Raw genomic sequence first — 16,017 nt, 5'->3', positions numbered from 1 at the left:
CACATCTGGTCCATGGGCCACGAGTTTAACCCCACTGGGATACAGGTATATACATTTGATATATAATAGGTGTATCAGAAAGTAACAAATAATAAAAAAAGGGATTGATGTGCAATAAAAACACATTATTTTTGTTAGGCATGAGAGTTTTATCATATAAAATGTTGCAATTGTGGGCTTGTTTCTTAACACTGATCAAGGACTTCAGAATACAGCCTCGTTGTTTAATTAGTCATATCCTTTCCTTGAAAAAGCTAGTTTTGCACGTCAGAAGAAATATCTTTGTCTCAAAAGAAAAGCATGGTTTCCTAAATTTCAAAAGGAGGTATAGATGCCATGCTAAAATGCTAGTGTTATCTGTACTTAAATGGTAGCAGTGAACCCTAAAATTTTATACAGATACCTGAGGTACACCTGAACTTTGGTAGCACTTCTGTATTAGCCAAAATGTCCCCACAGTGATTCTTACTATCCTTATCATGTGCAGAAAATATTGCAAGGGCCACAGGTTACAAACACTGAGGCTGTAATTTCCAAAAGTACGTGAAAGCCTAAATGGACCAAAGCACAGTAACAGAGTAACAGAGGTCAATGAGCTCATCTGATGCTATTTCTCATCACTCCTTTTCCACTCTTTTCATTAGAGTGTTTACCTAAAAAAAAGGGATAGTAATATGATGGCTTTTGCAAACTTCCATTTCTTTCAAATGCTTTGAGGATTTCATTATTTAGTCACATAACTCAATTAAAACCTTTGCAAGGCTTTTGTTGGAAATAAAACGGTTTCTGCCATTGGAGTGAACAGATTTCCCTTGGCTCTCATTTTAATACGCATTAAGTCCTATCACAGCTATTACCCTAACAATGACTCCTTGGAGAATGTTTCAATCTAAATTCTTTACATTCATATTCTGCAGTAAACCCTATTGAATTCAACCTGTCTAGTATTACAATATTGAAACCACACTGTTCCAACCGAGATATACTCGGGCCACGAGCAGGCATTTAATACAATTCATTTCAATTTAAGTCACATCGCAAATTAAGTTCCTACATTCGCTACAAACTGAAGCACTTCAGTGCTTCCCACTCAACCTGAAGCAGTTATTAAGCACGGGGTATATGAAAGCTCTTCCTTAGATGAGCGGAAGGACTCTCACCTTGCCGTTGGTTGGCGGTTCCTGGATGTAAATATTGCTCATGGTGAAAACTTCCACACAGCAGCTGCCCTGACAGAATATCTCACCCTTAACACCCACCCGGTGGGACTTGAAAGCTCGTCAATGACTATTTGGGACTCCAGCGGGAATCATTTCCCCGCCATGTTGGGTCATGGAAGACCTCATTTCTAGCCGGGGGGGGGAGAGGCAGAAGATAGCGCCACCAAGAGAAGTCTGGCTTCTGATGTTCTCTTCAAGAAGACAAAGAGAAATTTCCCTGGGATTTCAGGGAACGTCGACGAGCTAACCACCGCTCAGCGCGGCCTGGTATGGCCATTTTTTTTGCGTATTAGGAGGGTCCCCCTCTTCAGATCTTAGCGAGTAGTATGACCCGCTGTGCCGGATCTATAATCTTCCGACTAGAAACACTGCTCTAACTATTTTGATCCGCCTGAGAGCGGTAACCTCTTCCACCGCGAAAGCGAGGGAGACTTTTCTGAATTGATCTGCCTGTCCCACGCCTTATCCCCCCAACTGAAGGAAAGGAGCAAGGCCTACGGAGGAACACTATGGGGGAAAATCTTCAAAGGCCGCCGGAGGATTCAGTTTCTAATTCACCTAGGTGTCTATGGAGATTCTCAGTCATCCAGGTCATGGTTGTCCCAAAGGTTGTTTTTTTTTTTTTTTGCAAAAGGCAACTGGACTGTTTTTTCTTCTTAAAGACGTTTCGCTACTCATCCAAGAAGTTCTGAACTGAAGAAGCTTCTTGAATGAGAAGCGAAACGTCTTCAGGAAAAAAACAAAGTCCAATTGCCTTTTGAAAAAGAACCTTTGGGTAAGGGCTTCCCTGATAATGGAAAATCCCGACGACGGCTCGGATTATCCGGCTACATTCAGTATTATATATTCTTGGACAGGTGAAATCCAATTTTTTTTTACTATAGCCGTGGCTTGGTGGGCGTGGCAGGGGAAGGATACTGCACCCCACTCCTGGGTGAAGGATATTGCAAAATCTCCATTCCCACCCCACTCCAGGGGAAAGATACTGCAAAATCTCCATTCCCTCCCCACTCCTGGGGAAGGATATTGCAAAAGCTCCATTCCCACCCCACTCGGGCCAACCAGAGGTGGTATTTGCCGGTTCTCTGAATTACTCAAAATTTCCACTACCGGTTCTCCAGAACCTATCAGAACCTGCTGGATTTCACCTCTGTTCTTAGATCAATTTAAATCATTTGTTTCTGACTTTTCTCACATTACATGCTTAAGAGTTGCTCAGCACATAGGAAAACACCAACACCACCCACAAAAGACAAGTGCCAATTGAATCAGCTAGGATGTACCCACAACTGCACACTTCTAGCGTTGAGAGTCGAGTGGAGACTATTGTGTGCCGCTCAGATGCGTTAGGTGCATCAAATTCCCAGTATTCCTCCACCCCTCCCCAAGGAAGGATGCTCTGTTGGTCTTGGTTGACCCTTCTTCGGGTACTATATCTACAAGTCCACCGTTCCTTTTGAAACTGGTGTTTTCGTGGCCCAAAAGCAGAATAAGCAGAGGGCAAAAAGCGGCCGCTTATGAATTCAGTTAGCTTTAGCAAGATCTGAGGGCCAAATAAGGGAGAATATTTGTAAATCGGCGTTGAAACGAAGGATCCTTAGTGCTGAGTTTGCTTGTTTTCTTGCAGACATTTCATTACCCAAACTAGGTAACGTCATCAGTGCTGGTGACTTAAAGAGAGCACCAAAGGACCCCTCAAAGATCTGAGACCGATGAAGTCCTATCGCCCTGCAAGCAATGAATGAAGAAGACAGACGCTCAAGACTTGCATCCTAAACTTTCAGAGTAACTAGACAGAAAATAAGCATTACAAAAACGAGCTTCCAACCTAAATGCAGGTGGGATGCACAGTAGATGCCGAGCACCGGTGTATTAACAAGACCAGGGGTCTCCAACCTTAGCCACTTTAACCCTTGGCGGACTTCAGTTCCCAGAATTCCTTAGCCAGCTGCTGCTGGCTGAAGAATTCTGGGAGTTGAAGTCCACAAGGCTTAAAGTGGCCAAGGTTAGAGACCCCCTGAACTAGACTGCTTTCTTAGAAAAAAAAACTAACCTTGGCTTATACCCATTGGACCAAGGTGCTGTCAATCAAGAGAACAGCCCATTGCCTTTTAGTGGGAAGGGCTCGAGAAGAAAACTCTGGTATTGCCGGGGGTGGGTGGCACAGTGGTCTCTCCCGTAGGACTGAATAACCTTCGGACTGACTTCAGACAGGAATCAACAAAGAGACAAAGGCGAATGATGGTGCTCTCCTTTTCTCTCCCAGCAAGCCAGGAAAGAAAGGCTTTTGCTGCTGCCCGCCTCTTAGTTCTTTCCTTAAGAACTCCCCCCCTCCCCCTACACACACTTGGTTCAGCCCTTCGCGTTTCGGGTCAGAGTTCCCCAGCGAGGAACGTTACCCCGCGAGCTCGTCTGACCGCCGTTAGTGGAGGCTTAGAGGTGGGGAGGGTTGCGCTGGGCGCATGGCGTTGCCAGGTGAGCTGTTGGGGGGGGGGGGAAAGGGATGTGGAGAAAATCCGCGGGGTTCAGACGCGAGTCAAAAGCGGCGGCTTTTGCCGGAGGAGCCTGGGAGACGAGTGCAAGCGAGGAAGCCGCGGCTGAAAAACAGCCGTAGTGAATGAATTTGACTGCCTCTCGATGGCCGTCTAAACTGCCGTTACTTTTAATCTCTACCTTAAGCCTGGGTTTAATGAAGTCGCGGCCAGGGTTCCTTAAAAAGGTGGTCCGAGGACTCCCTGGGAGGGGGGTATCCCCCCCAATGCCCTCTTGGGGATCCGTGACATCAACGAGATTTGCCAGATGTTGGAAGATATTTGCAAACGTTTAAAACAACGGCTCTCTTCCATTATTACTTTTTTGTTTGTTAAAAGTAATTCCCCCCCCCATGAAAAATACTTTTATTGATGTTAATATCTAATATGTTCAGGGTGGATAAAAATCAATGATTTTTTTAAAAAAATCAAAAAAATCAGATTTTTTTTTATTTAAATCGGATTTTTTTTTATTTTTATCGAATTTATTTTAATAAAAAACTTTTGGGGTAAAAATCTATCGTAAGATAGTTTTCTATTTAGGATACATAAATAATTTAGTTTATTCAGCATGAAATGGAGCTTAGTTATGTAGCATGAGGCTGTATATTCTGCAACACTGGGACTATCGGTGAGTCAACTGGGTCAAAGGAGTAGCAGTTGCTCTTTAAAAATTATGATTTAAATCGAGTTGATTTAAATCAAGCCTTTTTACTAGTGATTTAAATTATGATTTAAATTGTGATTTAAATCAACTCGATTTAAATCAAATCCACCCTGAATATGTTTAATGTGATTTTTACGTGATTTAAACATCTACTGATGGGCCGATGTTAATTTTTTTAACACTGCAGATATGGATAAATATAACCCATGCAAATGAAAGCTTTTGAGGTGGTCCTCCGTAATCTTTAAAAGAAGTGGGGAGAAGGCCTCAGTCTGAGAGCAAAAAGTGTAAGAAACACTGGTGGTCTATCTAAATCTATCTAGAAAATGGATCGATAGATCAGTCCTATCCTTCAGTTTGTATTTGGGAGATTAGCCAAAGTGGGGATAAAGTATCATCACATATCTAGTAGACCATCAAGCCGTTTATAAACCATACTAACTGGAATTCCATAAATCATAAAACCGCAAACAAGCAAACTACATTTTGGCTTAAGGAAAATGCTGAAAGTCTTGTTGAATTTCTGTTCGTTTTGTATTGACATTTTCACTAACAAACTTAATATGCAAGGCTTTAATTAAGATTTTAATGAAAAGGTTTTCAACCCATTATTTAAAAAGTAAAATGGTTAGTCATTCTAGTATTATAAACCCCACGATTGCAAGTTTGTACTTTCAGTTTTATATTCTATTACTTATCCAGATGTTTAAATATTAATATTTGGCAGAAGGAAAAACCTTACACACAGACCTATGTAACTTTAGAGCATTTTTTAATATACTTCCTGTTAGATATCCTATAATTTTACATATTACGATATTTTGTAAACATATGACAAATTGAAGTGGGGAGAATCAGGAATTGGGCTGTTCAGTAATTCTTTCCAGAGTACAGAGCACCAGGATGAATTCAGGGTATATAACAGTACAGGTAGTCCTCACCTTGCAACAATTGACCCCAACATTTCTCTTGCTAGGCAAGACAGTTATTAAGTGAGTTGTGCCCTGTTTTGCAACCTTTTTGCCACGGTTTTAAACAAATTACTGCAGTTGTTAAGTGAATCATGCGGTTGTTAAGCAAATCCAGCTTCCCCCGTTGACTTTGCTTGTCGGAAGGCAGCTGGAAAGCTTACAAATGGTGATCACATGACCTTGGGACAGTGCAACTGGCATAAAAATATGCTAGTTGCCAAGCATCCAAATTCCAATCACGTGATCATGGAGATGCTACAATGGTTCTGTGAAAACCAGTCATAAGTCACTTTTGTTCAGTGCCATTATAACTTCGAATATTCACTAAATGATTGATTGTAAACCAAGGACTTACCTGTATGGTTGACTTTTGTTAACATGACAACAGTATTCTGGATGGCTCGGAAATTGAGAAGGGTCAGATCCGATTAGTACTCTGATGAGAGCCATTAGAAAATCACAAACTATACAGTCAAATTCAAAAGAATATCTGAAAGAAAGCATTGGTTATCCACTTCTGAAATGCTTGCGTGAAAACTATATGCTTGGAAGCTTAATTTGAAGGACAACTTAGAGGCAGAGATGCTGCTGCTTTCTTCCTGTTCTTTCATTGGGGCAATAAAGATGCAATTTAATTTAACATTTATGTTATGCCCTTAAGTGCATGTAGACTAAAGCTGCTACAAAAGTAAATATTTTTAAAGAAAACAATTAAGACAAAAGGAGTTAGAAAAGGATTAGTTAATGAAACAGATGCAGCAAGTTAAATGTACCTGGTCATTAGTTTTCTAAGTAGGAAGCTATTGAAAAACAATATTTTCAGTTCCTATCTGAAAAAGAAGTGGAAGAATGTACTAGGTTTATTATAGCCCTCCCAGCAGTTCTTGGACCTCAGATATCTAAGTGCTAATGGACATGTTTTAGCAATAGAACCAATCTGGTCTAGTGGTTAAGGCACCAGGCCAGGCTGATCTAGAGACTGAGATCTCATCCTGCATTAGGCATAAAAGCAATCCAACTCACCTCACTTCACCTCACCTGGGTGGTGGTTGTGGGGAAAATAGGAGGGAGAAGGATTACATATGTTTGCTTTGAGTTGTTTCATAAAAATAATAAAGGTGGGATATAAATAAATAAAAACGACATAGCTAGCTATAGAAAATACTGAACATATCTTTCAATATTTGAAGGCTATTACACTGGGAAAAGCTGTTGATACACTTTTGATATATAAAGCAAGTCTATTTCCATACCCATGTAGCTTCAGAAAATTCTGTCAGCTCTCAAGATGGTCTTTGGATATAATAAGTCAACTCTTTTTTAAACTTGAAGCATCAACATAATTCTTTATTCACATCTGGCTCTTATAATTTATGGAGAAATAGATTCATGTAGCTATGTTTTTTTTTTTTTTAAATGAATAGGTGCTCAGTTTATGCAATCCTTGGTCACACTTGTTTTTGTATTATATTTGAGTGAGTGCCTAAATGTACTTTCCGTGTACATCAGTACTGATTTTTAAAAATAATGAAGAATATAATAACCTGACATATTCTAAATGTTTTCAGTTTTACAAAGAATAGTTTCAGGATGATAGGATATCTTATTCTCCTATTTTAATTCACATGTTAATTGTTTGCCAAATTCTTTATAGTTGTGGTTGTTCCTGTTTTATGTCAACCAGAGCTCATCAGCTCCATATGTTCTATACATTACTAGAAAACAGTAATTTGCACATTGTGTGGAGTTTTTATGGGTGTCATTGTATTGTGCCTTATGCCGAATTGGCCTAGAAGTAGCACTAAGTCAGTATATAACCTCATGTGAGCTGCAAATAGAAAAGGCAGCTTAATTCTGCCAAACAGTCTAATGTAGAAAAAGTGGTCCTCTGTTGTAGAGCTTAATCTACATAAAAATGCTGCAAACCCAGGAACAACATTTTATTTAAGAAACATACCTGGCTCCGAGATTTAATTGATCAGAGCAATGTAACAAGTCACAATTTGGCACTAACCATTGTAATTGTAGGTGGCTGTAATTTTTATTATGCAATGCACAAGAAAGTAAAATTTACAAAATTATTATTGGGACTGTTGCATCAAGAAGTTTCCTGTACGTTGAATATTTCTAGAATGTCCACAAACTAATAAGAAATCTGTTTGGCTTTTTAGGTGGAAATAAGGATAATATCAGGGCAGGGTGCAAGAAATGTGGCTATCGTAAGTATCTACAAAGATGAAGATACAGTTCTGAAAATGAACAGGTTGGAACAAGTCTTCTTGAAATCTATCACTTGTATTAGCAGCAGCAGTTTTAGGGGGTTGGTAAACGTTTATTTTTTTCGCTGATTTTTTTGTAGTGTGGTGCTTGACTGATAAGGAAATACTGAAATTCAACTTACTGAAGGAAAGAAGGGAAAAGTGAATTTCAATTCCTTATTGGTCAAGTGCCATATTAAAAATCAGTCAAAAAATGAATGAATTTTTTTCCAATCTTTATATCACTAAGTGGTTCTATGGTTTTACTTATCAAGACATAGTAATTTTGGCTTTCTTTTTGTAAAATTTATTGGTTTATTGGTTCGATTTATATGCCGCCCTTCTCCAGAGACTCAGGGCGGCTTACAATGCGTTAAGCAATAGCCTTCATACTTTTGTATATACCTGCTTAGTAGGGCTTTTGGGGGCCCCCAAGCGGTGTCCTTTTTTATACAAAGTCAGCTTATTGCCCCCACAATCCGGGTCCTCATTTTACCTACCTCGGAAGGATGGAAGGCTGAGTCAACCTTGATGATGACATGGTATATATGTTTTGCATTGTTGTTCATCTGAGGTTGTATTTACCTACTTTTAAGAATTGCTAAGGACCAGGTGTTTTTTATTATGCCCTAATATGTAAAATCATAGAATTCAAAGAGGGTGTACTTTCTTTTTCACATGACTGTAGTAGTATGGTGGAGGTAATGTGTTCTTTGCTAAATCAGCCTTAGTCTGCATAAGCAGTGGAAAGAGAGTGATGGGAATTGTTGTCCTCATAGTAGTTTGCTGATTTTGAAATAAGTGACCTAAGACTCGTTTGAAAGAAAAACATCCTGTCTAAAGAATAGAGAATCTGCTAGGGTAGAACATAATAGGTTGAACAAGCTTGTCAACCTAATCTATTACAAGGAACAATATATAATAGTCTTGCCAACAACACAATTATAAATAAATATATAAACATTTATTATTTACTGTATTTATTTTGAACATATATAACTGAAAGAAAAATGCAGATTATGTAGTTTTTGCTGATAAACATCACCAATGGATGTCACAACCATAATTGGTTCCATAACTTTGGTAGCAAACCGATTCGGTCGTGACCTGGACCTAATTTTGAAAATTTGGTGCTTACAAAAAAAATGGTCTGGAAGGGGAAATTGGCCACGGGGGAAAAAAAATTGTGAATTTTTTTGGTCGGAACCCAATTTGATTGTGGTCAGAAGTGTTTATGACCAGAGGTTATACTGCATGAGAGAACTTTTGTAGAACCTGTAATCATTCATTCCATAATGTTTTAAAGAACCTGCTGAAGATCTATTTTGAACACGTCTAGCTAATTTTAAGCAGAAAGAAGTTTCACCAATCCTAATTTACTTGGTGAACGGATCTTAGGTTATAACAGGGTGTCTAATATGTGTGTGTGTGTCTATAATATATATGTGTGTGTGTGTGTGTGTGTGTGTGTGTGTGTGTGTGTATAGTTAATATTTTGGGTTTCTTCCCGTGTAATTGTGGATATATCCCTAAAAGGGTAGAAGCGACGTTTCGGCAGAATCCCATCTGCCATCATCAGGCTTATGCCAGTAGTCATTTTGCACTAACTGACGTTGGAATTTCAAATCTGGTGCTGGTATTCTGGGATGGCTCCACCTTTTCATTCTGATTGGTTGGGAGTCCCAGTATGTGTTTATTGGCTTGGCTTCGGGTGTATGGTCGGTTTTTCTCCACTAGGTGGCAGGGCTTTATCTTTGTGGCTGGTTTGAATATGATTTGGTTGGGATTTTTTTGTGCAATGTTTGGTCCATGTTCCACATATGGTGTCAAGATTCGTCTATCTATGAGAGCAGGTTTCCAAATAGTAGGCAGACGTGAAGTGTCATCCCGTTTATTCATGCAATATGGTCTTTTTTCCATTTCTATTGCTTCTCTGATTATCCTGCCATTGAGATGTTCTATTTTTGCAACTGTTTTTGTTTTATTAAAATTAATGTTGTGTCCTGTTGTATTTATATGTTGAACTAATGATGATGTGTGTTCTTGCTTTTGTATTGAGTTTTTGTGTTCCTCGATGCGCACACTCATTCTTCTGTTGGTCTGTCCAATGTATGTTGATGGGCAGGAACCACATGGGATTTCATATATGCCTTGATCTTCTAATTCTATTTTGTCTTTGGGGTTTCTCAGAATGGACGATATCTTTCTATCTGTGCAAAATATGGTTTTGATGTTGTGTTTTTGTAGTACTTTGCTAATTTTATCTGTTGTTCCCCTTATATAGGGCAAGATGGCTTTCCCATTGTTTTGTTCCTCTTGTTGTTTTTTATTCTGTCTTGGTGTTGTATGTTTGATCATATTGATGACTTTATTTCTACAGAACCCATTTGATGTCAGTACATTAGTTAGTGTATATAATTCAGTTTGTAAATGTGCTTTATCAGCCAGACGTTTAGTTCTTGTGGTTAATGTTTTGGCAACAGAGTTTATTTGTGCTGGATGGTGGTGTGATTTGGCGTTGAGATAGCGGTTCGTATGTGTCTTCTTTTGATAGATGGTATGTCCTAAGGTGCCATCAGATTTTTTATAAATTAATACATCGAGGAAAGGGAACTGGTTTTCTGATTCTATCTCCATGGTGAACTTTATTTTGGGATGGAGGCTGTTCAAATGTACTAAGAAGTTTTCCAATTTATCTCTTCCATGTGGCCAGATCACAAAGGTGTCATCAACGTATCTGAGCCATAATTTTGGTTTGTTAACAGTTTTTTCTAAGGCATTGGATTCGAATTCTTCCATGAAAAGATTAGCGATGACTGGTGATAATGGTGATCCCATTGGTGCACCTTCTACTTGTTTATATCTCTGTCCTCTGTGTATGAAATATGTGTTGGATAAACAATGTTCTGTTAAGTTTGTGATATGTTTTGGTAGTTGATATTTGTTTTTAATTGATGACAAGGCTTCTTTGACAGGTATTTGTGTGAATAGTGATACAACATCAAAGCTTACAAGAAGGTCACTTTCTTTTATGTGTTGCTTTTTTATTATTTGTATGAAATGGTATGAGTTCTGTACATATGAAGCAGCAGATTCTGCGTAAGGTTGAAGATGTTTTGCTAAATATCTGGCTAGATTTTGTAAAGGTGACATATATATATATGTTTCTTTTATCAGTGCTTGATCTAGTTTTATATTGAATGATGCTGAAATAGAGCTAAAGCAATTTTGTTTAAGATATGATTGACCATATTGGTATAAGGATAGGTTTTTGTGTGGGAATAATACATTTGTAACATTACATGTATCGGTAAATGTTTAAAGCATTATTTTTATACCTATGTGCAAGTGTTTCTGAACAGCATTTGAGCTAGTTTGCATTCTGTTAGTGTCTTCAGTGGTTAATGGTTTGTGAATTGTTGATATGAGGAATACTAAAAAGAAAAAGGGAATGTGCTTATGGATTTTTTTTTATTGTTTGACTCGGCTTATAACTGAAAAAACTAGATAGGAAAAATCTTTCCTATTAACCTTTTTAAATTGACTTATATTTTCATATGCAACAATTTTCCACTTTCTTATTTCATATTTATTTCATAAAAATTATTATAGCTGCCCACTTCGTAATACATATTAGAAGAATTTTCTGCACTAATAAAGATTTATATTAGCAATGTCCATACTTTTTTAAAAATCAAAATCAAATTAAGTGAATTTTCTGAGAAGAGATGTTACAACAAAGTTACATTTTCTTGCTATTATGTTTATTATTTTGTATTATAGCTACGGTTTTACTATATACTCCACTGCAAACCACACCCACATAAAATACAACAATAGCATCCATTAACCTTGAAGAAACTGCCATATCTGTGTGAAAAATGGAAATGAAAATATTTTCAGTGTTAAGTATTGATGGTAAAAAAAACTACATGGATGTATTTATATAGATACCAGGAAGTGAGCTTGAGTAGAAGGAGCCTTTACTTTTGGTCTTTTACCAAAAGGAGAGGGGAGAAATAAATCAAAATTTCCTGACTTTTATTTATTTATTTTTTTACTTGCTTGCTGAACGCCACATAGTCAATTGTACCACTTCTGTTGTTTCTTTTCCTTTCTCAAACTTTACTTAGCGGGTCATCTGACATTTGAGTGCCGAAACTTTCTCCGTGTAGATCCCAAAAGAGACATTGTTTTAGATGTGAGTAGCACAAGCAGTGAAGAGAGTGAGGAAGAGGAGCTGGGAAAACTTGATGTCGTTCCAGAAAAGCAGGGTAAGTTTGATTGTCTTATATTTGTCGTTGTTGTTTTTCGTTTGCAATTTTCTTTTCTGAACACCGGGTGCCCACGATACTGTCAGGATATCTGCCAGAAGAAGAAATGACCTTCTTCAATTATCTTTGCAGTTACTCCTTAAAGCTAGATGTCTCCTACTTCAAGAATCACTAAAATCTTAATCCCTCTAATTTACAGGTATTCCTGATGATGAAGAAAAGAAAAAAATCCAAAAGAAAAGCAAGGAAAAATCAAAATTAAAGAAATCAAGAAAAAGGTAGCAAAAAACTGAGACAGAAGTATAGGTAGTCCTCGCCTTACCACAGGTTTAGTGACCATTCATAGTTACAAAGGCAGTAAAAAAGTGATTTATGACCATTGCACCATCACACAATCAAAATTCAGATGCTTGGCAACTGATCCATATTTATGACAGTTGCAGTGTCCTGGGGTCATGTAGGGAAGTCAATGGGGAAGCCAAATTGATTTAACAGTGATGTTACTAACTTAACTGCAGTGATTTAACTTAACAACTGTGATAAGAAAGGTCGTAAAATAGGGCAAAACTCTCTTAATGCCTTGCTTTAAGAAACAGAAATTTGTGGCTCAATTGTGGTCGTAGGTTGAGAGTCAAATTGCTAAAAGCATATAATGATGCCCTGGCAAATCAGACAATATATTATTCTATTAAAAGGAAAAAGGAAAAAGGAAACAACATTTTGAGATACTGAAAAGTTTCTCGTACTTTCCTGCTTAGCTGGAGAAACAGTCCAAAAAAGAACTTTGTTTTGGGTAACTAGCCCAATAATGCTTGCTTAGGCTAGGTTATATTCAGCCACAATGTGGTTGCAGGAAACTAGCTATTGTAGATTGAGTAGACCGTGTTTAATCAAGCCCTAACTCATAGTTTAAGCACAATGTGTGACTTCTGTTTCAGAATTCAGGTAGAAGTAGCTAGATTGTTCTCTGCTCCATTTCTCCTGTTTTTATTTAGTGCATCTGTACTTAACATCTGTTTCCTCTGTTTTTTTTGTTCTTTTAAATCATTAATTTTTTCATCTGTAAACCTTAGTTATCTTAGTGTCACCCTGAGCCTGTAGAATTTCTGTCTACTATATGGGTGATGTCTTTTAGCAAATTAATTCCCTATTAATATACTATCCCCAACTAGAGGACAGTTTCTCAAATAGAGAAAGACTATAATAGAATAAAATGTTATAGGAATGAAGAAAAGTTTCTTTGGTGTATTTAGCTACAGTAATTAGGTTTACCAGAAGTTTTATGTTTAGCATTTAGTGTTTTAATTATATCATAAACTACATATATAATCCTATGTTTTATAGATCTCATTCTTCAAGCATCACAGAAGATGATGAACCTAAATCAAAAAAGCAGAAATCCCATAAAAAAGAAAAGAAGAAAGTGAAAAAGAATAAATCTAAGAAAAGAAAACATCATCACAAAAAGGGAGGAAAAAAACACAAAAGAGGAAAAGATTCTTCATCTTCTGATAGTTCAGATTCTTCTAGCAATGACTGAAAAATAAGACTTAGGTTGATTTATGTCAATCCTAGTTCAAATAATGCCGCAAGATATATATACTCCTTAATAATTTATTTTAAAAATCTCTTTGTATCAAACTTTTTTTTTTGTGGGGCGGAAGGAATTAAGGTTTTCATTCTCCTTTGTGGGTTTCAATCTTTATTTGTACTTCCTGATTTAAAACCGTTTGAGAGATTAAAATTTTAGAAGTTGTTGCTTCTAAAATTTTAATCTCTCAACAATTACAAATTATTCATGAACAAAAGCCAGTAATTTTAGTTGTACAGTCCCATGGTTTTTTTTAACACTTCTGATAATCATTGGGTACCTGCAAAGAGACTGCCGTTCCACAGATTCCAGATCCCATTTATTTCCATTATAGTCCCAAAATGAGAAGAAAAAAACCTGCCCAATTCTATAGCAGGCATTTATGTCCCTTAACTGGGAACATAAGAAGTTCCACTTGCATCAGCATCCGTTCCAGTAGAAAACTAGCAGAGCATGAAACCAGTAATTTTCCCTCTTTAAATTCTCTTTTTTTTTTTCTGCCCCATGGAAATGTTTTGTCATTGTGTTCTGTTATTAAGATACCGTATTTTTTGGAGTATAAGACGCTCCGGACTATAAGACGTACCTACCTTTTTTGGTGAGGAAAACAAGAAAAAGAAATCTGCCTCTGCCTCCCAGCAATTTTGCCTCGTAGCAAACAGCAAATAGCCTGCTTTACTTTCATTTTTGTTTTCAGCATAGCTTGATTCGCACAAGGGAAAAAAAATCTGTTCCCAGCAATTTACCTCCTTGCAGCAAGCACCAGAGGCCTGCGCAAAACAGCTGAGAGCCGGGAGGCTGATCCAATCAACTTGTGCTAACTAGGCTGTGCTGAAGCTGAAAGGAGCTGTTTCTTCTTGCTGCTAGGAGGTAAACTGCTGGGAGGCAGAGGCCAGAGGGTGGACAGGACTACATTTGGTGTATAAGACGCACCTAAATTTTCACCCCCTTTTAGGGGGGGAAAGGTGCGTCTTATACTCTGAAAACTATGGTACATGTACTTTTATATGTTTAGTAAAACTAGAAGGGAGTATGTATCTTAGAAAATTTTGAAACATACAATCATTGCTACTTATAGCTGATGATTCTAGAACTAATTAAAGGAGTAATTAGTTCTAGAATCATCAGCTATAACTAGCAATGATTGTATAGTGTACGGCATGGAATGGAAAGAAGTGAAGATGTTGAAAGGCTGTTGTAGCATATTATAAGTTTACGTGGTAGAAGCATCTCTGAATCAAGACATAAGCCTGTGTGTGGGGGTAAATATTGGGAATTAAATGAGCAAAGTGGACATAGATTTTTAAGCACCAAGTGTTTTTTTTCTAGTAAAAAATCCTGTTTTTTAACCACTTGAACTAAAGATGAAAACTATTTTTATGCTGCTTTTTTATTTCCCTGTTGTTTCTTGCCATTTATTTGTATATATGAAAAATTAGTATATACTTTTTTGGGGGGGACCAAAGAAGTAAACATGATTGAATTTATAAGCTAAATGATTGCTTTATTGTGTTTAGTTTGCTGAAAAATTAAAAAAGGTCATTCTTTTACCACCAAGTTCTTCTTTTTTCCACTGGAAAAATGGTGTGAAAAGCAGTGGAGGGGAATACGTTCTATATTTTCAATAGTTCTGCCTCATTTGTTTTGAGGCTGTTTATATGATATTGCAGCATGTACCACTTCAGAGTAAAAGTTCCAGATACAATATTTTAAAAATGTTATCTTGGCAACATATACATAGGGGTGTTTATTAGATGCAGCACGTTAGATTTAAAGGGAGAAAGGTGCTTTGAAGTACATGGCTACTTAGTTGAGCAGCAGTTTGTAATATTGTGGCAATTAATTCTTAATGGTATTTATTATATTAAATAATTCCCCATAGGCAAGTAACTCTTCTGTTTGCAGACAGGGACATCTAAGAACCCAGCTTCCTGTATAGACAGTACACTACCTCTTACTATCAAATTGTGTATCAGATACTGACAGGCACTGTAAGAACTCATTAAACAAAATAGCTCAGGAATTTAAAATAAGATCTGTCTACTCACAAAACATCTTCAAATTAAGTGGTAGAAATTAATGCTTACCATCCTGGACATTCCTGCATCATCAGACATAAATAGTATTGTTTTGTTGCTGACACAAACAAACACATAATGAAGCTGTTCACAAACCTGTAATTTTGTGCTGAGAGTTGGAAGTAGCATTGCTTTATTCTACCTATTGCTTGACTATTTTGAATATAAAGGAAGAACCCCATCCCATACATGGAACAAATAGTGATGTGGGCATGATTTGACATGGTCAGTGAGTTGACATTAGTCAAATGGTGCTTAAAGTAGTGAAGTTCCCACTGCCACCACAAGAAAATATAGCAAGAGGGGAAAAAATGGCTGTCGCCTCAGAAAAAAGTGTGAAAGATTTTGTTCATGTTGCATTGACATACTAAACTATCACTGTAGTTAGGCAAATATTCTGTTCTGTCACTAATAGCAACCATGATAT

At 37.3% G+C, this 16,017-nt stretch overlaps 2 protein-coding genes across 3 annotated transcripts in view; one reads left to right on the top strand and one right to left on the bottom strand.

Moving 5' to 3' along the window:
* Positions 1 to 1,555, bottom strand: part of CWC27 (CWC27 spliceosome associated cyclophilin) — a 114,010-nt gene extending 112,455 nt beyond the window's left edge. Inside the window, exon 1 of one of the 2 annotated variants that reach the window (XM_034440978.3) lies at positions 1,161 to 1,555. In XM_034440978.3, coding sequence (XP_034296869.1) covers positions 1,161 to 1,202 — 42 coding nt within the window. In that variant the 5' untranslated portion in view covers positions 1,203 to 1,555. The remainder of the gene's footprint in view (positions 1 to 1,160) is intronic. The other variant, XM_087885726.1, reaches the window with a different exon arrangement.
* Positions 1,556 to 3,557: 2,002 nt separating this feature from the next.
* SREK1IP1 (SREK1 interacting protein 1) lies at positions 3,558 to 15,062 on the top strand. Its single transcript, XM_034440977.3, has 5 exons — positions 3,558 to 3,695; positions 7,561 to 7,608; positions 11,781 to 11,921; positions 12,121 to 12,199; positions 13,266 to 15,062. Exons 1-5 carry the CDS (start codon positions 3,683 to 3,685, stop codon positions 13,459 to 13,461), a joined length of 477 nt encoding a protein of 158 aa, XP_034296868.1. The 5' UTR covers positions 3,558 to 3,682; the 3' UTR covers positions 13,462 to 15,062.
* The last annotated feature ends 955 nt before the right edge of the window (positions 15,063 to 16,017 follow it).

The sequence above is a fragment of the Pantherophis guttatus genome, chromosome 2 (assembly GCF_059756535.1).
Source record: "Pantherophis guttatus breed Tessera chromosome 2, ASM5975653v1, whole genome shotgun sequence".
Lineage (NCBI taxonomy): Eukaryota > Metazoa > Chordata > Lepidosauria > Squamata > Colubridae > Pantherophis > Pantherophis guttatus.
This window is presented reverse-complemented; position numbering and strand designations above follow the sequence as displayed.